This window comes from Lynx canadensis, chromosome A2 (genome assembly GCF_007474595.2).
Source record: "Lynx canadensis isolate LIC74 chromosome A2, mLynCan4.pri.v2, whole genome shotgun sequence".
NCBI classification, from domain to species: domain Eukaryota; kingdom Metazoa; phylum Chordata; class Mammalia; order Carnivora; family Felidae; genus Lynx; species Lynx canadensis.
In genome coordinates this window covers 131398207-131424799 of record NC_044304.2, presented here as the reverse complement: position 1 = coordinate 131424799, position 26593 = coordinate 131398207, and the positions used below count along the sequence as shown (strand labels likewise).

The following is a 26593-nucleotide window of genomic DNA, read 5'->3' as shown; positions in this document are numbered from 1 at the left end:
CTCAGCAGGAAAAATCTATTTATAAGACCTCAACCAACAGGGAGCTCTTCTAAGTTGGGGACCATATTTGGCTCTTATATTTTCATTTCCATTCCTCCCTGTCATTCTGGAAATCTGGCAAAAAAAAAAAAAAAAAAAACAAAATCACCTACATATTTCCTTGCCCTTGCCACCATCAATTCAATAGATCAGCTTTCCATTAAGATATATTCAAATTCCTTCAGTATACTTCAAGAAAAGTTCTAGAAAGATTTCAAACTTGATTCAACACACTTTACTCTAAAGAACAGTATTCACTATCTTGTGTCCTGAAAGAATCGCATGCCCAAAAAGCAAACACAGGAACCCACTACCATTTTTCTAATGTTTTCAATCCCGCGGCAGCATTCCAGACAACAGAGACCTTAAGACTAGGAAGGAGAGTTATTAAGGGTAGAGTTGATGCTTTATGGCACATTTTAGAAACAAAAGTCACCATGTCCATGAATGGCCTAAAAACTAACTCCTACATAAAAGAAAAATACAGCTCTTTTGCTATCTTCCTAAAACCATGGGTTCTTAATAGTTCATTCCCTTCCTGATCCAAGGCTCATGTGGTTCTATCTTTATTAATTATAAGACCTTAGGATATTTTCTTCAACCTCTAAGCCTCATTTAATAAAATAGCATTCTTGACATTATCTCATAAGTTTGTTGTAGGAATTAGATAAAACAATACATGTTCGAGGCAAGACAGGAAACAAGGAATAGTTGTTTACTGGGTACACAGTTTTAGTTTTGCAAGATGAAAGAGTTCTGGAAATCTCTTGGACAGCAATGTAAACATATGAACTGTGCATGTAAAATGGTTACAATGGTAAATTTTATGTTCTGTGCTTTTTACCACAATTTTTAAAACTGTTTATTAAATTAATGTATGACTAAAAAGTTCCTATCACATGCATAGGTGCACACACACACACAGAGAATAAACATTCATCACTCATCACAATGCCTGGCACATCATAAGCATTCAAATATCTATAAGGTTCTGTCTCTTTCCCCTTTGAGCCTTCCAACAATCTCCTGACTTCAACTTCACCTGCATGAATTTCTAATTTCTCCCCCTCTGAACACTGTATAGGCTTATTTACATTCCATCCAGTGCTGTTCCTTAACATTTCAGGGTGGGCATGCTTTATCTTGCCAAGTAGATTGTCAGTTCCTGCAGAAAAGGAACCATCTTTTATATTTCTTCTATGTTCCCCTCCATGTCCAATTTAATCTTTGCATTAACTGTTGAATGAGGGTCTACTTAAAATGAGATGGACTCTCCTAGAGCCAAAACATTCAAGTTACCCCTGCCTGCTCTTGGGCTTCCACTCATCATTATCAATCCACATCTATTTATCTATCTGTTAGCTTATATTAGGATAAGTGGGGAAAAGTAATGAACAGGGAAGATAGAAAGAAAATAAAAAGATATATAAGACATGATTGTTGCCCTCAAAAGTCTTTTTATCTATTTTCACAAAGAAAACATAATGATATTGGTAAAACTGCAAGGAAAAATGCTAAATGTCCACTGAGTGTTAACAGACAATACGGGAATTCAGCAAGCCATGGAGACTCCAGGGGAAATTCAATAGGAGATTAAGTTTTTGAAAAACTTAAGTACTAAAGTATATATTCTTCAGAGTTAAGATGATTCTCCAAGGGGTAAAAAGTATATCTGCCTACTAACTCTAAATCTGAGATAAAATTATTATATATTTTCAGGAAAATAATAATAACAACAATTTCCATGCACTCCAGTAGTGTCCAACAGACATACTATCACTAATCCTAAAAGCAAGGGGTGCATCATCCCTATTTATACGTAAGGAAATAGTGTGAAAAAAATTAAGTTACCTGCTAGTTGATGTAGAGATAGTAAGTATTGTATTTGAACATATCTGTCTGATGCCAAAGCATGAATTCTTCCCACTATGCAACTCATTCATTCATCAAACATTTATTGAGAATTTACTCTGAAAAAGCATTACGCTAAAGATATTAAATTAAAGAAAACATGATTTCTTCCTTCAAGAGACTCACTGTTTGGTGAGAAGGAAGTTACATAAAGAGACCACACAAAATGTGCTGAGTCCAAGAACAGAGATACACAAAATGTTATGGAGCATGTAGGAAGGAAACCTAACCCATCCTGGGAAATCCTAAAAGGTTTCTTAGAGGAGTAGAATTCTTTAAGTCTTAAGGAATAAAATAAACAATAGCTTACATTTATGTACTTACTAGGCAGATACTATTATTATTCCTGATTTACAGATGAGACAATTAAAGCACAGAAGGGTGAGCAACTTTTCCAGGCTTCAAGAGTTTATAAATAGGTGGTAGAACCAGGATATGAATCTGTTCTCTCTTAATCTCTATAATTTGCTGCACACGAATAAGAGTTTGCCAGAAAAGTGAAGAGAAAAAGAGCAAGAAACTGCACTGTATGGAACAATATATAAAGCACAATATGGCTAGAGCAGAAAATCACGAGAGGAAATTAGAGAATTATGGGCCAGGTCACAAAAGATCTTGTGTAACATTCTAAGGATCTCATAATTTATCCTATAAACTACGGAGGGATATTAAAAATTTGTACGTTAATAAATGATTATGTCAGCTATTTGAAGGATGGATGTGAGTTAAGACTAATGGGAAATGGGTTGTTGTTGGTGCTGTTATTGTGGTAAAAAAGAAAAAAAAACACATTAGATAAATTTACCCTCCTAACAATTTTTAAGTGTACAGTACGATAAAGAGACAGTTTTAATATTCAGCAAAGATGAGAACCTAAACTTGGGTGGAGAGAGTAAGATGGAAAACTTGGAAATAATACATGTCTAGATGGCAGAAGGGGCAAAACTTGGTGATGAACTAGATATGCCTATCTCCCTACCCATCAGACTTGCCTGTTTTAAATAATCTGTCCAAGAAAACAGAAAGCATAAATATATACATGTGTCATTATGGAATTGGCTAGGCATGGTGCTAGGCACAGGAGCATTAAGAATGAGTAAGACACACTTCCCATCCCAGACGGACCTATATTCTGGAGTGGAGGTGGAGGAGAAGGACGAGTGCAATAAAGGATTATGTGGTTATAAAAGAAATAGGTACAACATTTATTAGGGATCCAAGGCTGGAGTGGTTAGCCCTAACCAGGGGATATCAGAGAAGGGCTGAAGGAGGATATGCCTCAAATTGAATCTGAAAAGACACTTTCCAGTGGATCACGTATTTGAGGTGAATGTTTCTCCAGTGGCAATGTGGCAAGAATACAGCAGAATAAATAGTTTCAAAGTGAAGTAGGTGAGGAGGGACAAGATAAATACGTGGACCCTGAAGGCATCAAAAGCAGAACAGGAATTTATTGGCTGCTAGTTCCTCCATTAAAACACCTAAGCACAAGAAGGCAATTGAGGTCACAGAAGAATGAAAGTAGGAGACAAGATAGTGATCTACAATAAAACTATAAGAAGTGCTGTGGTTTTATAGCACTATCTGTGGCCACGTGATCACACTCCATCTAGCCCCACCTGAGGTACAGAACTGATGCTCATTATGCTTGGCGGAGTGTATTAGTATATTAGAAGTCTATTAGTTCTACCCTAGACTCTAGCATTTCCTATAATGATATCCTGTAGGATATCATCTTGAGATTCACAGTTAGGGGTCTGTGCATCAGGCACTTCCTACTGCTCTTCTAAAGGATTTTAAATTACCTCATAATATCTTATGTTTGGAAGCCTCACTGCCTCAGTCACAAATATTGATATTTGTAAGCGAAAGTACATTTTTTTAACCGACGTGTTTACATAGACATTATTTTTCCTAAATGTAATGCCTAATGTCTAAAGGACAATATCATTTATAAATACAAACTCTCAGACTTGAAGAAGAACACCTTTGTTTAACCTGTTTAATATGTAACATCTACATATTACTAACACTTCTACATTCAAGAATCTTCCTGGAAATGGTTATTTATCTCTTTCCAAAGTCAAATTTCTACTGCTGTCCCTAAGAATCAATTTAAGAAAAAGGGAAATCCGTTACTAAAACTGATCACAGACTTTCTAGCTCATTAAATGTACTGTCTTCAATACAGCAGCAGAGGCTATAAATCTAGTTCTTTGTGAATAATCTCAATATTCCTTATAATGAGGCTTAAAAGTGTTTTTTATTAAGAAAAATAAAATTATTTAGTGGAAAAAATATTTAATAAAGTTATTTTAATTAGATGTACACATTAATCATGAAATTTTACAGGATAATTATAATGATATTTCTCTACTTATTATGATGAAACTTGTGAGAATGGTTAGAACATAAACAGATAAGAGAGAATATGCAAGTCAGTATTATTTGGGGTAATTTTAAAATGATTTAATAAAGACTGCATCTCCTAGGATAAAATAATTCATTACATGAAGGTGACTTACTTGGAATTGGGAATCAAAAACTCTTAACTTTCACGATCAGCCATGATCCATCCAATCCCCACATCCAGAAGTACCAAATCTGTGATCACAGGCCAGACTGAAAATAGATGGCCAGAACTTTCACATATTTAATACCTGCAATAAAATAAACTGGAGTTACGACATCAGAAGACAGTGGGCTAAGGGCTAACGCAAGTCCTGCCTTTTCACACCTGATAGCATGTTTATTCATCCCATTGTACCTCTCCTATTGCCCAGAGGGAAAATAAAGTGTCTGAAGTTTCAATTGGGAAAAGATGACTCACCCTGAAACTTTTTGAGTAGCTTATTAGGGTTTACAATGCTTGTGGACTGCTACTTGTGTTTTATGTGTGGGGGCTGTGGTCAGGATGAAATGAGGCAAAAGTCTGAAAAAACAGAAAATAAGTGGTTCTATAGCAGTCATATATTGAAATGACAATGTATGTATCATAAACCTTTACACAGACATTTTAGCATATGGTACACAGGTTCTAAGTAATGTATATGCAAAAGAAAAGGCCTCTAGTACCATTTGACTAGCTTCAACACTGGAAAAATACAAATTAATGATCTCATAAATGTTTCAAAACTGAAAACACTCCTTTCTCCCCAACAAAGGAAAGAAACAATTTCTGGTAATAAATTCTACCAGATATTTTAGTGGTGGTGCTATTTCTATTGCTTTTAAAGATGTTTTTTTAATTGTCTTACAGATATCCTTAATCATACAAAAAGAAATCAGAAACTCCCACTTGTCATAGAAAACCGTCAAAATAGGCAATACTATTTCCACTGCTAAAAGTATTTGAAATATATACCAGCATACCCGACATGTCAACTGTTTCCTACAATGTCTTCTCACCAAACTGAGGTGTTTTCACAAAACAACAGCATTCAAGACAAACAGAAGTAGAACTGCTGTGGCAGTAGAGCATTATCTATGGAGGAGCTCCCTCTCTGTGTCATGCAGGCTGATCCTTACTGGTAGCAATGATAACACTAATATAATGGCCATACTTATTAATGTTATTTAAGTACCTCCAACTGACATCTAATGAAATAAGGTGCTTTTTTCTTATAAATTCTAATTAGGTCCCCTTACTTCTTTCCTTTCTCTCTCACACTTTCCCTTACTCCAGCTCTCCATCTTGTCTTTTCTTTTGCCCAATAGTAAAAAATGGATGCAAATATGTCTACATGTACTTCAATCTCTACCTCAGGCTGCATTAGAATACCAATGGATCTTAAACAGAATAAACCTGTCACCTCTCCAACCCACCTACCAGGAAGAAAAAAAAAAAAAATCCATTTCTTCTCTATGTGCCTGCATCAAAAATTTAGGCAGGTCACCTTTCTTGTTATCCTCCCACATCCAGTAACTTGCCAAAACCCAACATTCTTGCTAAAAGCCTCTCAAATCTGTTCATTCCCCACCCATCTCCCTGTGTCTGCACAATCTGGGGCCCCACAGTTTCTTCTTTGTCTCTTCAGTGGTCCTCATGCCTTCACTCTGGGCCCCTCCAACTGCTTTCCACATTGCAGCTAGTTACCAATGTAAAATGCAAATCTGGTCAAGGTACTACTCTGCTGGAGACACTTCAATGGCTCCCCATGTTCTTAGGATAAAAAGTCTTGTGTGCTCATAATACATGTTTTTATAATCACACCTCTGTTTATGTCTTAACCTCCTTTCTCCTTAATGATTCTTACAAAAATAGCCTGTGTTTTAGCCATCATGAACTACAGACAAGTTCTGAGACCTTTGCACCCATTGCCCCTCTTAATTAGAAAACGCTCCCTGTCATATCCCTGCCTTTAACATAACTGATTTTGAATCAATTTAAAGGACTCATCTCAGATGTTAGTTCCTCCAGGACACCTTCTCTCCTACCCACTTGATGTTCCCATAGAAACTGATTATCACCAAAATGGGTGTTCACGTTTACCTTCCCCAAAGGTTAGTATTTGTTGCAAAAAAAAATGAAAAAATTCAAGCCATTTTGCTGCACAACTGGTTTGACTATAGTATGTGTATATGCAGATCCAAGATAATTAACAATGTATGAAGCTGCTCAGCTTTGCATCCCACATTCAAATATTTGGACATACATACACCCAGACCATTTTAACTCTATGCCATTAAGGGTTGAGATGGACCTTATCAAGGTCTATAAATATAAAAATACATGGGTTTATATTTCTAGAAAACCAAGTCTTGAGTTTGCTAGATCTAATTTTATTAATATAAAAGTCAACCTTTATTGTTCCAGAATCATCTCAGTGACACATAATTGTCTGAAAGCTGATCAACTGCTTCCTTCTCAGAACAGTTAGGTGGGCACCTGGGTGGCTCAGTCGGTTAAGCAACCAACTTCAGCTCAGGTTATGATGTCAGGATTCATGAGTTCGAGCCCCATGTCGGGCTCTGTGCTGACAGCTCAGAGCCTGGAACCTGCTTCAGATTCTGTGTCTCCCTCTCTCTCTCTCTTCCCCTCCCCTGCTCATGCTTTGTCTGTCTCTCTCAAAAGTAAACATTAAAAAAATAATTTTTTTTAAAGAAACAGTTAGGAACTGTCTGGTTAACGGAGGGTAGAGAATCATCCAGCTCTAACACTCTTAATGTTATCCACATCTAAACAAGTGTGATAACTAGAAGCAAACTCAGTCAAAAGAAATATCACTTTCTCAATGATTAACATGAAACCAGCTATCTAACAAAAAAATATTTTCAAGCTTAAAAATAAGCTTTATTTTAGAACAAAAAAATTAGAACCCATTTGAGGTGACTCAAAACTTAGAAATTCATAATGTTAAAACTTAATTCTGTGATAAGCAATTGGCATCAAGATAAAGTATTTTTCCAATTTACAACAACCTCTTGGATAAGAAATCTAAAGTTCAACTCTCAAATACAATATTTAAGCTTTGGTTTTGAGTGTGATACATGGGGAAGGGGGTAATGTGTGAATATTCTGTGCTTGCCCTGATGGTTCATAGGTAACAGGTCTGGTAAGCAAAGTTTTAATTAATCTTGCCAGTAGAAGAAGCCATAATCCACAAAGACTCACCCTCCCTGCCAAGCTGCTATTCTGTATTTTGTATGGCTGAGCACAGAATACTGTGCTACCTTATTAAGTGTAGTTGCTAGTGGATATTCCACCCAGACTCCCTCCTTCCCTCAACTGTCAGATATACCATCTGTTGACAGTTCACAGTCGTGTCTCTTGGCCACAAGGAACTACCTGACTTAAGGTTAAGGCCCCTCCCAGGGGAAAACCAACAGTCAAGGACCAATTCATACAGAGGAACAAAGGCTCCCCTGCTTCAATTTGGAACAACTCTGAAGGGACATCCCAGCTCCAGAGCTCCCTACAGATTCCACTGATGTTGCACTATATGCCAGCTTCTCCCTCTTCCCAATCCTCTTTCTCATTTCCTTTCAGGTGCATTTCGGGAGACCAGTTCTCAAAAAAACTTTTACATGCAACTCTTCATCTCAGAATCTATTTCCAATGCAACCTAATCTAAGACTCTTCGATACTTGTGTAATGCAAATACAGCAGTATACAGTAGTTTTGCTGACTTCATCATAACTTTGCCTTGGTCTTCCATTAGAGATATGAATCTATTAATTGAGGCAGAGGCAAGATCTGGAACTTAATCTATCCTAACTGATTCCAGTTGCCTTTTAATTGGCTGCATTTATTAAATCATGACATTCATTTTACAATCCTTTGAGTGATTAGTATTATATTCAGTCCATAGTTTTTGTTAGGAACTTTGAAGTTTAATTAAGCTAAAACTGGGTAGTACCATATGTTTATGCACTTAACCCGACATACAAACACTAAAATAAACTGTTGTATGCTGAAAATGACCTCATAAATATGGGCACTATGGTTGGCTCCCACTCTTCCCTAGAATCGCCAGGGGACTCTTCAAAGCACATGACTGTTTGACATGTGGGCACTACAGGGCACCAGTGTAAAAACACATGGTAAATTTCAGTAAATTTGTATTTATTATCTAGGGGGAAATAATTATAGAAAGAATTTGAATATTTTGTTGTCAATTCTCAAGCAATCCAGGGAGAAAATCTCTGACCTAAACAACAGATTCCAAGGAATTGCTTAGAAAATACAATACCACAAGTTTAACCAGTATCTTTTTTTCAGGTTTTGCTTCCCTGAGTAGCTAAGTATCTAGGCAGTATAATAAACAGTGTCAACATGTTTCCAGTTCTATACACTGCACATATTTTGCTACCCACATACCCAAAGCCAAACAGACTTTTATGTTCAGAGTTTAACGTATTAACTCACTCAGAAATTAAATGAAAATAGTTAATTTCCCAGAAAAGCACAGTATGAAACTTAGAACAATAATAAATATGAAAACTTACTTTGGTCTAAGACTTAATCACCCAGAAATGTACAGTACAATGACTTCATATTCACAAATTTGTTAAGATCATTACAACTGATGGCAGGAAGCATTTTGTAGGTATTCCATAACAAATTCATTTTAAGGACACATCACAAAAGCTTGACTAAGTTTATATACTGATCCTCAGACTATAAACTTTTGTTAGTCTAAATAAAATATACAGAACCATTTTTCATCTGTTCACTTCAGCCTACATGATAGTTTATGAAATAGTACAAGTTACACAGGCTGATAATAAAATATGAACAATATAAACAATATATCATATATATTTATTTATAAATATTAAAAAGTTATTAAAAAGGTTTCCTTTTCAGAAATAGAAAAAAAGTATATTATTTCCTTCCAATTTGAATGAAAGAAAGAAAGAAATACTAAGGAGAATTCTTTCAGAAAGATAAATAAATAGCAGTGCCCCAAAGACTTGAAATGAACCCTTATAATAAGCACCAGACTACTAGCATAAGACTTTGGGGTTGTGAAAGGAGGAGATAAGAGAATCAGAAAATGTCAGGTTCAGAGAAAACCTTTAAGGACATCTACTAAGCCAATCATCCTTGTGAAGTCTGATTCCTCTCTACAACATCATGCCAAGTAATCATTAAGCTAACCTATTCTGATCAAGAGTTCACTGCTCACCAACACAGCCAATTCCCTCTTAGAACATTAGAAAGCTTTTCCTTATATTGTGCTAAAACATGCTTCTGTATCACTCTCATCCACTGGCCAACCTGAACAAGTCCAGTTATTTTTTTTTTGTATGTCTCCTATGGAATGAATCACCAAAAATACTGGTTAGTCTCGCTGAGTCTTCTCATTTACATCCATAGTCTTTCAACTATGCTCTTCAACTAACAATTCTAGTCTTAACAGAGTCCTGGTTAATATCCAGTTTGTTACTGTTTCTTGAAAAGCAGAGAACCCATAAAAACACCATCTTGCGAGGTATGGCCCAAACTGGAAAGAGCAAAGCAGAACTTACGTTTCCCATTCTAGGTACTACATAGGTATTCCTGTAACCCAAGATTATACTCGCTGTTCTCATTGCTATGTCACACATGTTGATTCAAACTGGGCTTTATGTAGATTAAAGTATAAAATCTTAGTTGTTAGCTTACTCAATATATGTTTACAGAATGCTGCTACACAAATACCATATTATTAGGGGCAGTAAAAGAAATCAGTGAGATATAACTGAAACACCGAAAACCCTGGGCCCAAGTCCCAGTTTACCCAACTATAGCTGTGTGGCAAGAACACCTGTTAGACCTACTCAGTTTTCATAATAGAATAACTATCTTGCTTGCTGGTCTCAGTTCTAAAGCATATGGATGGGCCTTTTGCCAGCAATTTAGAATACCAGCACTCCAGGTTATCTAGCTCCCTTCCAAATACCTACTGAGAGAAGAAATGTTTAGGAAAAACAGGTCCAAGACCTTACATACTCAATCCTTGGTTAATGTTGAATCACAAGAAAGCTATATATTAGGAACCCACCACATACCTTTCTAATCACCTTCAGTAAGTTGCATTTAATTGTTTGTCCTAATCTTTAACAGAAGAATGTTGTAAGAAGTAACCACGTTACTTATGTTTTAAACTGCATGGGAATGTTTTAAAACTGAGGATATTGCCCATTTTATTATTCAGAGTCCCTTTCACTCTTGGTTTTCTCTGAGGAATGGGATGCTTCTACATTCTGAAGGTAGAAATCATCAGAATAGTTTTATACATTTTTAAAAATAAGTTTCAGATAAAGATCAGTCTATGAGAAATAATGAGGAAAAATGCCATTTTATATATGCACAAATGGCAAGAAATATTTGTATTTTCTGTTTCATCAATAACTGAAAAAGGGATCCATAAGAGTAAGACAGGTAATTCTAACTGGGTCTTATTAAATATTTATTGTTAATTAAGTTAAAGATCATTATTCAATTGCCCTTATGTTTCCTCTTCCCAAATAATCAGCCTCCGTAACATTTTCCCCAATGAAAAAGGTTCTAAGATCAGGTAAACCTAAGAACTACCTTGAGAATTTGTTTTAGAAATTTGCATTTTTAAATAAACTACCTATGTAATTGGGAAGTGCACCACAGAACACATGTTGAGAATACTCTTCCAGGACCAATTTTTGGATCACTTTAATTAACTCTGCCACTCACCCTCAGGCTCTCTGCTGTCTCTCTAGATCCCTTTTAAAGCCTGGTGACCAAAGAAAGGTAGGTAGAGTACTCTCACCAAGGGTCCTCCTACTAAAGCACAGCAGATAAAAGGAATAGGTCTTTGCTCTTATGTAGCATACTACATTCTAGCATTGATAGGTATGCTTACAAAAGCAGTGCTTCAATTATGACTATCAGATTGAGGTCAACTAATTTTGACTATCCTGAGAAATGAGAGCTTAAAATGCATGAAAACAGGCCCAAATCACAATCAAACTAAACTGTGAAAAGCACTTATAGGTCTTTTTCCTCAATTGAACCAGTTGCAATCATTTTTTAAAATAACTTATTCTACTTTTAAAATAAAGAATTTTCCTTTGAAGGAAAAATCTGCCAACCTCCTTGAGTAAAATCTTCTTCCAGAAAGTAAGATCACTTTGTCATAATTTTTATGAAGAACTTTAATTCTAATAATACCACTTTCAGAATATCTACAGACAAGTAGCCTGTTGGCATAATGGGCTCATGGAATAGATTTATAAACAATCAAAATATTACAGGCAAGAGTAAAGAAACTTTATTGTTGCTCTCCAGCTCACCATTTCACAGACAAATAAATCATTCCATGACACAGCGACTGATGTTATACCATCAAGTTCTGTACCCGGACCATCTATATGATTTAGCAATAGAAATAGATTTAAAAACTATAAGTGACCAATCACAATATGTCAACTGAAAATTCACAGTAAATGTCTACATTAAAGGTTCAGGTACCCATTCAAGTTTCCAAGCTGACTTTACAGTCATCACTTCCCAGCTATTGCTTACTCTGAAAACTCTAGCCCTATATATTCTATCATGTATAAATTGACTCTAGATAAACGGCATTATCAAATGAACAAGTTGAAATATTCAAAGCAGAAACTCAGGGACTGAAAAATAAGTGATTTACTCAGAAAATTACTCAGATATAAATTTTATAAGTCTTTAGATTCAAGGGAAATCAAGCTAAGACCAAGTGGAGTATGATTCATTCTCCTATGTCATTTGCATTTGCTATCTGCTATTTTTTAATTTTATAAATTTCATGCTGTTTCCATGGTTACCAGCTCTTAATCATAGTGAACACCTGGTCTATACAGAGGAGTTAATATTTCCCTATGAACTGCACATACTAAATTGTTAATAATCTCTATACTTTGACAGTGACTAGTTTAAGTTTCTGACCTATAAGCAAAGATTTTCAAATGGTTCTTTTGATTTTCTTTTCTTTCTTTTTGAATTTTATATATTATATGGACTTCAGTGGTTTTGTGAGAGTTGAGATTTGCCAACACATCACAATCTATATTCTCTGACATGTAGTATCTATACCTAGAAGTAGATATGTTTCTCATCCTGGTCAGACATACTCTATTTAAAAGAAGTTTTTTTGTACATATTCATTAAATCTAAGCCAAAATCAGTTGACAAATGAGGCAAATACTGGTACTCACTCATTCGCCAAACTAGGGCGTGGAGAACAGTACACAAATACCTATAACTCCTCAGTGACTCACCATGGATAGGTTTCCTAAGCAACACTAGAGCACCTTATTTCACAGAAAATTAAAATGGCATTTGATCCTGTGGACATTTCCATATAAAAGCATATGGGTTTGTACATCAACTAGACTTTAATTAGAAATTTTTTTAAAGCATATGTTCAATGATTAATAGTAAAGACTTTGTCAGATTTCCTAGGTTCATATCCTGACCCTACCATTCAGTAGTTATGTAACCTTGAATAAATAATTTAACTATGTCTCAGTTTCCTCATCTGTGACAGGGGATAATATAGTATCGGCTTCAGAGAATTATTTTAAGGAGCAAAATATTTCACTATTTTAAGAAATTAGATAATTTGTACAAATTCACAGAATAAGTAAGTGGAAAGATAAATTTGGAGCCATCCAATGGCCTCTCCTAAGACAATGCTCTTACTCAGTCCATTAGGATGAATAAAGTGCAATATAAAGAAATAATCTCACAACTTTTCAAAACTACAAAATTTGTCCCATCTAAGAATTCTTAATCTGCTCCTGGAAACCCGGCAGTGTAGGTAAAATTTGAATCTGTCAGTACCTGTGGGTGGGGTACCTCTACTTCCCTGGACATCACAGATGTGTGTGTATAATTGATTCCCACTGATTACTGAGGTTCATTGGTGGAAGTGAGTGACACATCCATAATGGGCTCTAGATGGTGCATGGAACAATGGCATTTGCAGCTTGCCCATACACCTCTGTAAAATCCTGGCACCAGACAGTTTAGCCTCAGCAGATGTTTTTTCTGCAGCAGCTGACCGGCTCTGTAAGGTCCAGTTTATCTCATCCTGTTAACCTAATGATTAATTAGCTCTAATGTAATGATATCACTGATAAATGTCCTATTATGGATGTAAAATACTGACCAGCTCTGGGTTGGTCTTTTTTAATTATGAAGCTCCAATAAAATGCCTCTATTACTTGGCTTAACTCAATTACTAGTAAGAAAATCTCAGTTTTTATGAATTCCCCGACACACATACCAATGACCGCAAAATCCTGATGTCAACTGATCCTCCTGCTTCTGATGGATCCCAGAAGTGCCTTCCTTCAGGGCCTACCAATGACTCACTTCCAATAGTTATAAAATAAGCAGAACCACTTCTCCATTCTTCTCTGAAACCATTTCTTGGTAACTACTGACTTGGTAAATTTTCCCCTCCACCACTCTATTTTAGTAAAGGATGGTATAGGCTTAGGTTCTCTTGAATTGAGAGACTAAATTCTGAATCTGATAACCCTAGATACTTAATGCTAAGGAGGAACTATACAGAAGTCTGAAGAAGCATTCAGACAGCTTGAGAGAGAAAATGGAATGTGGCAATGCTTCAGAAGAATTGTGGTTCATGTTGCTTCCAAATATGTTCACAGGGAGAACTTGTTGCTGGCAGATGCTGGGCACAGAAGAAGCTGCTCATCTCTCTAGCACTGCTAAGGAAATGATGGGTCTCTTTTAGAAGAAGGACTACATATGTATAACATGGCAGTTATTGTCCCAATCTATGATCTAGACAGAATATCTAAGTCTGAGTTACAGCTAGATAAATATAGTTCATTAAGATGGTTTTTAGGCATGTTAAAAATCAAAAAGGACGTTGGAGTCAAAGGAGTTGAAGATATTATTATATTTATTATATTCCAAAAATTAATCCCTGCCTCTACATCACTTATTACTAGTAATCCCTGGGCTTACATTTCAAATTACAGTGTCCCTCATAAACTAATGAAAACCATTTTTACAACCCTTGACTTATAAGTCAAAGACAAACTTTAAAAAGGAACAAACATGATTTTTTGTAAGCTATTTGACAAAATAGAGCTCTTTCATCTGTGGACTAGAAGCAAATGAATTCTAAGCAGGAGTTACAAGGAGAATATTTGTCCTCTTCAGACAGTCGACCTTACTGAAGCCAAGGAAGTAAGGTAAAACATCTTGGTACCATGTTCAACCACTGTGTGAAGTTCCGTTTCTCAGGCATAATATATAAGTCTTTCTGTCTGTCCTACAAGATCTGCAATTAATTATCCCATAACAATCTATCAAAAGTCATACATTCCTCTGAGCCCAGCGTCTCAATTATTATAATTCCCTTTTAGCAAAGCTTATAATGCTGCCTTTTACTTTGCTGTAATTTATGAGAAAAGCAGTACAGAATTACAGATTAGCTACTGTAATTGGAAACAGAATTCAAAACGAATTAAGAGTGTTTGCTTCTTTGTTTGTTGCATTTTGTTAAGGCTACCCTAGAGATCATTCCAGCCAAATGATTTCTTAAGGCTATTCGCCCATATCGAGACCCTCTTAAACATAATTTTAAAACTTCCGAAACTCAATATGATGAATTAATGATACAACACCACCTAGGTGGATAATATGTTTTAAACATAAACATAATCCCCAATGGGTATGAAATAGTTCAATAGAAAATGCCATCAGGGCAATAATTGGAGGTTTTTTTGAAACAACTACCACAGATTTAAAGTAGTAGGGGAATGTGTCTAATCAGTCCTCAATCCAAAACCTAGGGGGCCTAAAATGTGTCTGCATCCAAAGTTTCCACAGCCAACTTTTATTTATTATGTGCATCTGCAGAATAGCACATTCACAATAGAGAGAAAACCACATCCTAGAGACCTCATATTTCATGGATGTAATTAACAGAAACTAGTAAGAAATTAAATAGTTAATATTCATTGAGGGCTTACTACATGCCAGCTACTAATTCCAGGAATTAATTTATTTAATCTTCGTACAATACATATCAAGTAGTTACTATTATACCCAATTTTATGAATAAATAAGCTAGTAAGCAGCAGAGGTAGGATTCTAACCAAGCAGTCTGACCCCAGAGACCTTAACTCTTAACCACTAATCAGAGATATATAAATACAATTAAAGGAGGAATTGAGAAGTACTGATGTCTGGTCCGTTTTTCAGTCACTTTAAAAACATTTCATTTAATCCTCACACAACATATTTTGTGAAAGAAAACTGAGTCTCAGAGAGATTAAATAAATCCAAAATCCCAAATCCACAAAGCCACCAAGGGAAAAACTAGTATGCCTTGTACTATAGCATATTATCTCTCTGCAACTTTAAGACTAAACTGAGTGGCAGATATAAAGGCAGAAATCTCACTTCAATCTACATATCAGTGCTGTCGTAAGAAAGTGACCACTGGAGCCTATCTGGCAGACAGTTGGCTGGAAAAAGAAAAGAGTCTGTAAATAACCCAAAACATAAAACCAGCACACTTAGAGGAAGAAGTTCTAAATCATTAAGACACTGCGGTGCTAGTGTGTCTGTATATATGTTTGTGTGTGTGTGTGCGTGTGTATACACATAGACACGTGTGTGTGAACTCTTTGTTGTTTTATTTCATTCTGCTCTCAACTGCACCTTTCATTTCGTTCATGAAACCTGGAATGGTTCTCAACTAGGAACAGTATCCATAACAAAAGAGTATTTGGCAATGTGTAAGGGCAGCTGGTTGTCCTGGTGCCTGGGTGATTCTATTGACATCTAATGGAAATGGGCTAGAGATGCTAAAGATCCTGAAATATTGTGTCTGCACAACAAAGCACTGTCCCACCAAAAATGCCAATACCATTCATCCAACATTAAGAAGTATTTAAAGGAAACATTTCAAGTATTGGGAAGGAAAAAATACACGATTCAGGTAGACTTAATCAACATTTGTTGTCAAGATCCTGATGCTCCTAGTGGACAGAGGAAGTAAGTAGGGGCCATTACAGACAGGTTCTTGAACAAAGTTGTTCCTGTTTTAGATGCTACTATATCTTATATATACATAAATGTAAATTCTTGTTAATAGTATCATGGAGGAAATACATAAGACTAAATTTTGAATGAAGACTCAAAGTAATCTCAGTCTAGATAATCAAGTATCTTCATACTTTAGCCCAAATGCAGATTTCCTACTTACAAGGTAGTTTCTACCATGAACAGTATAAAGGCAAGTAAATATTAATCATATTACAGTCTTATACTAGCATCATTTATTCATTCACAAAATATCTCCTAATTATCTATCATGCTAGACACTGCTGTAGAAGCTGGGAACTCAGTAGTAAATAATAGGACAGAAATATTTCCTGCCCTTCATGGAATTTTCACTTTCCTGTACTTGTTTACTTACTACATATATAAACAAATACATACATAATATAATTTCAGTTAGTGATAGGCACTATGAGGAAAAAATTAGGCAGGAAACTGGACAGATTGGAATGGAAGAGATAGCTTTTGTGATGTGCTCAGGGAAGAGGGTGACATTTGAGCAGAAACTTGAACGACACTGAGAAAACAGCCATTAAAAAGTCGGTGGGAATTACTATTTAACATGGTACTGGAAGTCTTAGCCTCAGCATTCAGACAACAAAAAAGAAATAAAACACATCCAAATCAGCAAGGAAGAAGTCAAACTTTCACTATTTGCAGACAACATAATACTCTATGTAGAAAACCCAAAATCCTCTGCCAAATAATTACTAGAACTAATACATGAATTCGGCAAAGTCGCAGGATATAAATAAACGTGCATAAATCTGTTGCATTTTATACACCAGTAACGAAACAGCAGAAGAAATCAAGGAATCGATCCCATTTGCAACTGCACCAAAAACAAGAAACCTAAGAATAAACCTAACTAAAGAGGTAAAAGATCTGTACTCTGAAAACTATATAACACTTATGAAAGTAATTGAAGAAGACACAAAGAAATGGAAAGGCATTCCATTCTCATGGACTGGAAGAACATTGTTAAAATGTCTATACTACCCAAAGCAATCTACACATTTAATGCAATCCCCATCAAAATACCAACAGCATTTTTCACAGAGCTAAAACAAACAATCCTAAAATTTGTGTGGGAACCGCAAAAGACCCTGAAGAGCTAAAGCAATTCTGAAAAAGAAAAACAAAACTGGAAGCATCACGATTCCAGCTTTCAACCCGTATCACATGTCTGTAGTCATAAGGACAATATAGTACTGGCACAAAAACAGGCACACAGATCAGTAGAACAGAATAGAAAACCCAGAAATGGACTCACAACTATATGGTCAACTAATCTCTGACAAAGCAGGAAAGAATATCCAATGGAAAAAGATGGTCTCTTCAACAAATGGTGCTGGGAAAACTGAACAGCAACATGCAAAAGAATGAAACTGGACTATTTTCTTATAAGTTCAAAATGGATTAAAGATCTAAATGTGAGACCTGAAACCACAAAAATTCTAGAAAAGAGCACAGGCAATAATTTCTCTGACATCAGTCATAGCAACTTTTTTGTAGATATGTCTCCTGAGGCAAGAGAAACAAAAGCAAAAATAAACTATTGGGACTACATTTAAATAAAAAGCTTTTGGGGGCACCTAGGTGGCTCAGTAGGTTAAGCATCTGACTCTTGATTTCGGCTCAGGTCATGGTCTCACAGTGTGTGGTTTCAAGCCCCGCTTCAGATTCTGTGCTGACAGCGCAGGGCCTGCACAGGATTTCTCTCTTTCCCTCTTTCTCTGCCCCTCCCTCCACTCACACTCTATCTCTCTCTAAAGATAAATAAATAAACACTTAAAATAAATAAATAAATAGCTTCTGTACAGCAAAGAAAACAATCAACAAAACTAAAAGGCAACCTATGGAATGGAAGAAGACATTAGCAAGTTATATATCTGATAAAGGGTTAGTAGCCAAAACCTATGAAGAACTTATCAAACTCAACACTCAAAAAGCAAATAATCCAGTGAAGAAATGGGCAGAAGACACGAACAGACACTTTTCCAAAGAAGACATCTAGATGGCTAACGGACACATGAAAAGATGCTCAACATCACTCATCATCAAGGAGATTCCAATCAAAACCATGATGAGATACCACCTCACACCTTTCAGAAGAGCTAGAATTAAAAGAAACAACAGGTATTGGCAAGGATGCAGAAAAAGAGGAACCCTCTTACACTGCTAGTGAGAATGCAAACTGGTGCAGATACTCCATAGAATAGTATGGAGGCTCCTCACAAAACTAAAAATAGAACTACCATATGATCCAGCAATTGCACTACTAGGTATTTACCCAAAGGATACAAAAATACAGATTGGAAAGGGTACATGCACCCTGATGTTTATAGCAGCGTTATCTACAATAGCCAAATTATGTAAAGAGCCCAAATGTCTATCATCTGATAAATGGATAAAGAAGATATGGTATATACATACGGTGGAATATTACTTAGCCATCAAAAAGAATGAAACCTTGCCATTTGCAGTGAGGTGTATGGAGCTAGACCATATTATGTTATGTGAATCAATATATAAGTCAATCAGAGAAAGACAAATACCATACGATTTCACTAGTCTGTGGAATTTAAGAAACAAAACAGATGAACATATGGGAAAGGGGAAAAAAGAGGAAAAAGGGAAACAAACCACAAGAGACCCCTAATGACAGAGAACTAAAGGGTTATAGAGGGCAGTGGGTGGGGGATGGGCTAGATGGGTGATGGGTATAAAAGAGGTCCCTTGTTATGATGAGCACTGGGTATTGTATGTAAGTGATGAATCACTGAATTGTACTCCTGAAACCAATATTGCACTGTATGTTAACTAAATAAAAAGTAAAAAGAAAAAAAGAAACAAAGAAAATGCCCGTGAGAAAAATATTACTGGCAGAGACAACAGCAAGGGCAAATTCAATAGGAAACAACAAAGATGGCATATTTAAGAAAGAGCAAACAGATGAATGTGATTGAAATGGAATAAGCATGGGTGAGTGGTGGACTGACATCAGAAATGCAGAAAGAGGCAGAATGCACAGGGTTTTGTGAGCCTTGATAAAGAGTTTGCACTTCAGCTTAATGTGTTGGAACTGGAGAGTTTTAAGCAAAGGAATAAATTGATTTTTGTTTTTAATCACTAGAGTAGTAAGAAAAAACTGAGAACTAGAATACCATACGACTTTGATACTAGGATTGGAAAAAGGTCACAAAAGCATATATAGCAATTCGGGTGTTAAACTGCCTGCCTGGGGTGGGTGAATGGTTAGGGGAATTTAACCAACTTTATTTAAAACTATTTGGGGGCACCTGGGTGGCTCAGTCAGTTGAGTATTTCACATCTGCTCAGGTCACAATCTTACCGTAGGTGAGTTCAAGGCCCTCATCGGGCTGGCTGTTATAAGTATGGAGCCTGCTTTGGATCTTCTCTCTCTCTCTCTCTCTCTCTCTCTGTCTCTCTCTCTCTCTGCCCCTCCCCCACTCATGCTCTCACTGTCAAAAATAAATAAAAACATTTATTTAAAAATTAATTAATTAGGGGTGCCAGTGTGGCTGAGTCAGTTGAGCATCCACCTTTGGCTCAGGTCATGATCTCACAGCTCGTGGGTTCCAGCCCCACGTCGGGTTCTGTGCTGACAGCTCAGAGTCCGGAGCCTGCTTCAGATTCTGTGTGTGTGTCTCTCTCTCTGCCCCTAACCCACTTGCATTCTGTCTCTGTCTCTCTCAAAAATAAACATTAAAAAAAATTTTTTTTAAGTAATTAATTAATTAAAACTACTTAGGCCCAAAACACTGCTGCACAAACTTCTGCCACTCTTTTTCAGATGATTCAGGTCATTAAGTGACCTCTTAATATTTTAAAGAAAAAGCATTTTACCATCCACAGACTCTTGAAACTTAAAACCAAACCATTATCTTCAATGTTGACACATCTAGAAACAAGCCTGCAATAACACTAACTTTAAAATAGTCTGCTGACTTTAGGTAACTTTAACAGACATAAAAGGAAAAATATCCCCAAAATGTTCACACTAGAAAGCAAGAGAATACCTTGTAATATATTTCAAATATACTTGGTTCGAAAGGTACAATACTAAAAGTTCAAAGCAAATGAGGCAAAGACAAAACTGTACTAAAACAATCAAGTTTAGAGAAGCAATGCTACCAATATTACTGTGTAGTTATCCTCAAACTTCTACTACTCAAGGGGACTTGGTTTGGTTTATTTGGCACTTCTTGGTCTCATGAAACCTTGTTGGCACATGTATCTATTCAAATAATTATGATTAGCCCACTTCACTGCTGGGTTTGTGTTAGGAGACAGGAATATAAAGTTTTGCTGTAAGTTTAGAGAGATTGGTAACATTTATGAAAGAGCATAAGATGCAATACAAGATCACGTGCTAATTACGGGCACCGAGCTGAATGTACCTGCTACACCGGAGAGACTGACTTTCAGAAAGCGGAGTGACTTCATCCCTAACACACATCATTAATAACTTACTATGTGACGGTGCCAAATAAATAGCCGAATCAGCAAATCAGAGTTCAGAAAACTGGATGACTAGAAAGTTTCATTTAAGGACTTCACAGGTACTAGCACTCAAAGAGTATCTTTCAGAAAGGATTGACTTACATATGGAAACAATTCACTTACGGTTTAGAAGTAATAATTTCGTATATTTTCATAAATGTTTGGGGGCAGCTAGGGTGGGTATCATAAAAACATAATTGAAAAGAATTATTAACATTCTTGAACTAATGGGGAAACTCAATCCTAGAACCTTCATAAACAATAGGTATCTTCCTATAAACCCTTTTTATTTTCCTAAACTTTTTTTTTTCCCTGCAAACGGTTTTAACATTTCCCAAAATGTCTAATTAAACGTGTTTTCCCCTCTTGATTAAAAAGAATTAACAAAACGTCATAAGGTACATTTGGAAGATGGTGACAGGGGATTCCCTGCTTCAAAATGTTGGAAGCCGCTAGTTTAAAAGCGCCCGAAACAGATGACTCGGCTCGGGTGCTATTTTCCCGCTGTTGTGTCTCCATTTCAGTCTAAGAAAAGACATAACCATGTGTGTGTCTCGAAACCTTAGATAGGGTAAAAACCACCTACTGTCATTTCTTTATCACATTTTTGAGAGAGCATTTGTACAAACCCACTAAACCACTTTACCAGTAAAACTCTGCGCCCTGTGAGGAACACCCGCAGGGGAGCTCCTCCTGGTCTCCGGTAGCGCGTGCTCGTCACTCCCTCAGCCAGTTACCGAGGAGCGCGCCGGCGCATCCTGGGAGACGTCGGCAGCGGGGATTGTGGGAAGTGTAGTTTGGAGACCCCGCCCTCCTCGCCATTCCTGTAATGGCTGCTTCCCGGAAGGTAACGTAGGAGCTCGTCTCCAAAGGATACTTAGGGTTGCCTCAGTGTATTTGTAAAACAAGGATATTTGCACCTCTCCGGGACAAAGCAGGGGTTCTTTTTAAAATCTTAATATCAAATCCTGGCACAAACTTGCTCTGGGTTCGGTTTATTTTTAGCTTTTCCTGTGCCGGCGAACTGACCCAAGTTTAAGTCTAGTTCCCCTGCCTGAACAAACTGTTTCCTCTAGTTATTATCCATTCCTCTCTCTTCCGAACGACTTCCTCCTTCTGCACTGTGGCTGTATCTTTAAAAAATGATGATGATGATGATAATGATGATGATAATGATGGTGATGATTAATTCTTAAATCCTACCCTTTTCTGATACTAGGCTCTGTCACGTGGAACCTCTTAGCCTCAGCATCCGGAACTCCAGGAAGGGAGTATTTCGAATCAGATAGAATTATACATAAATACTTTCTTTGGTAAGTGTTACTAATCCCCACAACTTCACAGACTTACATATTGCGTGACTTTTGCCAGATTTGTCTGCATTTCCTGGGTGGGAGAAATCCTAAGAAAATGTAATTTTTACTCAACATTTACTCAAAATACTAGGATATTTAAGTTTCCGAGTGTCTGGTGTGTTTTCTGTTTGTTCTTAATTATGTTCTGTTCAAGTTGCTTAGTTGATTTACACGAGGTTGGCATGATAGCATGTGGAAACATTGCTGGAGTCAAGGAATTAGCATTGAAAGGGGGGATTAGCCTCAAATGACCTTCTTTAAACTGTTTTATAAACTTACCGGGTTTTTTTCTACCTTTAAAATGGGGAAATGGGTCTGAAATTTAAATTTAAAAGGTTATATGGATTGTTATTTATGTATTCATGCTGTCATTTGAAAAGGTGGAAAATTTTAATGATTCCTTTTTGTTTCCATGTTTGATTTCTAGAAACTTTCTGCCCTCAAGATCGAGATACCTGAAAATCCCAACATCATGGCTTCAGTTTCAGCACAGTTGTTCTTGGTCCTCATTTCACTGCTTTTGGTGCTGCCTGTTGTTGAAGCAGTAGAAGCTGGAGATGCAGTCGCTCTCTTGTTAGGTGTGGCTCTCAGCATTACAGGCATTTGTGCTTGTTTGGGGGTATATGCACGAAAGAGAAATGGACAAATGTGATTTTGACGGGCCTTCTGAATCAGACCTTGCCCAGAAAACCATTGTGAATTATTGAGGTTAAAAACTGATCTTTAGTGTCTGAAAGTTCCCAAGAAATAGGGTATTTTCACATTTTTAATTGTCTCCCTGTAAATGGAAGCAAACTGATATATGTTAAATGGGAAAAAAAAGTTTCCTTCACAACAAATAATGCACTGAAAAAAAGCAGTCTAAAAGTCCTATATGTTAGTTAGAAAGAGGCTCAAAGAAGTCAGATGACCGAAATTTACATATTATTTCAAAGTTTTGGAATTCTCAAAGTGCATGAGATAGTAAGAAGGAAACCCTTACCCAGAATCCTAAGAAATTGCCACTGCCTCCTGCATCACTGAGGAGACTTTTCTCCATATTTTTATTAGATTTTTGTTTTGTTATCTCCCAAGTTAGTATTGTAGTTAGGTATCAAATACATCCAGAAATTAAAATTTTTATTTCTTTGGTTGGGGGGAAGAGGTAAGAAAAATGTACTCAGTGTATCTAATGTTAAAATGGAGAAAATATTTAATGTAAAAAAATACTTTATATGGACATTTAAATGGAGAAGAGATTTAATGTTAAAAACCTTTATATTAACTGAATAACATCTCTATAGTGAGAAGTACTATATTAAATACAAACCCATTATGTTGTAAGTTAATGTGTGATATTCATTTCTGTTTATTTCAGGCTGTCTTTACTTTCTGTGGACTTTTATGTCAGCTACGTGACTTCCTTTAAGTGATCACACTAGCTTGTAGAGAATACTATCAATCATAAGTGAGAAATGGGCAGTATCAAGGTAGAAGTGCCTGTTAGAGACTCCACAGATACAAAAGGAAAATGTAATGGCCTATATTGGTTTATACACTAACCAGATGAAGCATACCCTCTCTGATCATACTACTCAAAGTGTCCTCAAAGTAACAATATCACCTAGGGACTTGGTAGAAATGCTGAGTCTCAGGCCCCATTCAGACCAATTGGATCAGAATGTGCATTTGTTTCAAGAGCCTAGAATAATTTGTATGCATATTCAAGTTTAAGAAGACTACTCTAACCTGCTTGAGCTCAAGAATCACCTGAAGGACTTGATAAAACTTTCAGATTCCCAAATCCTCCTAGTTGCATTGTAATTTGAGGCTGGAACCTGGAGTTCTCTGTTTAACAAAGGCCCTTGGTGATTCTTTTGATTCTGTAGATAGAGCCAATTCGGAATAATCTGAGTGAATCAAACTACTTTAGGGTCCTGAAAGCAGGTAATCAAGTTTTTACTAAAATAATGTATTATCCAATTTCTAGTTCTCCAGGTGACATTGGGAGCCTGAATTTTGATTGAAAACAGGCTGTAGCAACCTAAAACCCTCTTTATAGTGTGTTCCTGCAGATGAACTCACCTAACTTGCATGAGGGATTGGGTAGAAGATACAAGGAGTGAGGGAAAGCCATTCTATAAAGACAGAAACTGAATGGATCTGTGTTTGTCGTAGCTGTTTTATTTTTTCACAAAGGAATGCACTAACGTTTTTTGTTTTGGTAAATTGGCAGTTACACATTGTGTAATTAATAGAACTTCAACATAAATTGTAAAACAGTTTGCCCTATGTCATAAACCAGCACATTGGTACCGGTGTAGAGATGCTGCTGCTGCTGCTTTGTCTGAACTTTTCCATTGGCATTGGGAGAAATCAAACTTAAAGTACATTTGAAATTACAGTGCATTAGCCATTTAATCACCTCCAGGTACTATTTTTAAAACGATCAAAATAAGACTGCAGGCAAATATTCTTTAATGAACATGTATTTCCAGAAGTGCCTAGAAGGAATTAGGAAACCATTTTCTTAGTGTTCCCTTAAAAAATAGAGAATTATGAGGTAGCATTCAGGAATTTTGATGGATATACTGAAGAGTACCTTCTCTATTTTTAGCTGCTTTTCTACCTAGGTTGGGTTATATGGGTTAGCCTGAAAAGAACGGAAACTTATAATGGCTCTTAACTTTTTTGGGCCACCAACTCCATCGAGGATCTGATAAAAACTGGTCCTTTGCTTGGAAAAATGCACATACATGCTGGCATTTTTAGATTAATTTCAAGTAGTTCACAGAGCTGAAGCCCATCCAGAACTTACAAATTAAAAATATGTGCTTGATGGGTTTTTTTGTTTGTTTGTTGTTTTTTGAGGTTCTTTCAAATTCTGCAATTTCTTGATTTGCTCTGATGGATAATAACTGCTGTGGAGCAGTTATAAGAAGAATGGGATTAATATATGTCCCCCAAGTGCCAGCATGATTTATAGATGTCTAGTAAATGCTCTGTGCATGTTAGTTCAGATAAGTTCAGTTACCAAGGCAGAAGACTAAGTTGAAATCAACAAGAAGTGCTGGTAGCCCACCCATTTCTCTAATGCCAAACATCAGTGCATTTCTTGCATCTCTTCTTTCTGGCTGCTTTCAAGAGTTTTTTTTCTCTGTTCATAGATTTCAGAAGGTTGACGATGTGTCTTAGCATGAATACGTTTGGGTTTGTCCTGTTTGGGGTTGGCTCAGCTTCTTGAACCTATGGGTTTATGTCATTTCCCAAATGTAGATAATTTTCAGCCATTATTTTTACAAACAGTATTTCAGCCCCATGTACTTTATCTCCTTGACTCCAGCGACTCCAGTCACCCAGTAGTTAGATCTTCTGCTGCAGTCTCACTTGCCCTATAGCTTTTTTTCTTTTCAGTCTTTTTTCTCTGTTTAGACTGGGTAATTTCTAGCGTTCTATCCTCAAGTTCACAGATTGTGCTCATGTATTTTTTTAGTTCTAAGTTTTCCATTTAGTTTTCTTTGTAGCTTGTAATTCTTTGCTGAGACTTGCTATTTTTTTCATTTGTTTCAAGCATGTTTGTAATTGTTCTTTGGACTTTTACGATGGCTGCTTCAAAATCCTTATCAAGTAATGCTAACATATGTGTCATTTCAGTATTGGCATTTGTTGATTGTCTTTTCCCTTCAAACTGAGATCTTCCTTGGAATGATGAGCGATTTTCCATTAATACCTGGACAATTTAGGTATGGTATTAAAAAGACTGGGTCATCTTTGAAGGTTGTATTTTAGCAGGTCTTCTCTGACCATGCTGCCTCAGAGCAGGGGACGTTGTTGCCTCAGTACTGCCACATAGAGGTAGAAGTCCAGGGACACCTCATTACTGCTCCTCTTGTGCCCTCCCCTGACCCGGAATGTGGGGTGCCATGTGGCTACTGGGTGGGAGTGAAAAGTCCAAACTTCCTCTGTGGTCTCCGCTGTCTCATGGCCATGTCTGAGCCCATTGACATTTCTGGGTTGCCAGCTTCAGAGTACCTAGTAAACTATGAGGAAAAAGAAAATCCAGAGAATTCACCACTAGGTCTGGCTCTGGTCCTGAGGTCTGCCTTCTTTCTACCTTTCAGAATCTTCTTATGTTTGTCTGTTACACATAATGTCCAGGGTTTTTAGCTGTACTTAGTGTAAGAAATAGGAAAAAAGGATGTCTACTACATCTTCCTGTAAGCAGAGGTCTCCT

The 26593-nt window shown here is 36.6% G+C and overlaps 1 protein-coding gene and 1 long non-coding RNA gene across 2 annotated transcripts in view; one reads left to right on the top strand and one right to left on the bottom strand.

Annotated features, from left to right (window-relative positions):
- LOC115509100 overlaps positions 1–21736 on the bottom strand; it is a 57596-nt gene extending 35860 nt beyond the window's left edge. The window contains exons 1-2 of the long non-coding RNA XR_003967231.1: positions 21672–21736; positions 4476–4610 (exon numbers count right to left, since the gene is read on the bottom strand). This is a non-coding gene — a long non-coding RNA (uncharacterized LOC115509100). The remainder of the gene's footprint in view (positions 1–4475; positions 4611–21671) is intronic.
- A 63-nt stretch (positions 21737–21799) lies between these two features.
- On the top strand, positions 21800–23703 carry SMIM30 (small integral membrane protein 30). Its single transcript, XM_030308265.1, has 3 exons — positions 21800–21872; positions 22245–22338; positions 22808–23703. Exon 3 carries the CDS (start codon positions 22853–22855, stop codon positions 23030–23032), a length of 180 nt encoding a protein of 59 aa, XP_030164125.1. The 5' UTR covers positions 21800–21872; positions 22245–22338; positions 22808–22852; the 3' UTR covers positions 23033–23703.
- Positions 23704–26593: the final 2890 nt, after the last annotated feature.

Excerpts from the sequence above, each read along its gene's own strand:
- SMIM30 (XM_030308265.1), top strand. The coding sequence starts at position 22,853 with ATGGCTTCAGTTTCAGCACAGTTGTTCTTGGTCCTCATTTCACTGCTT.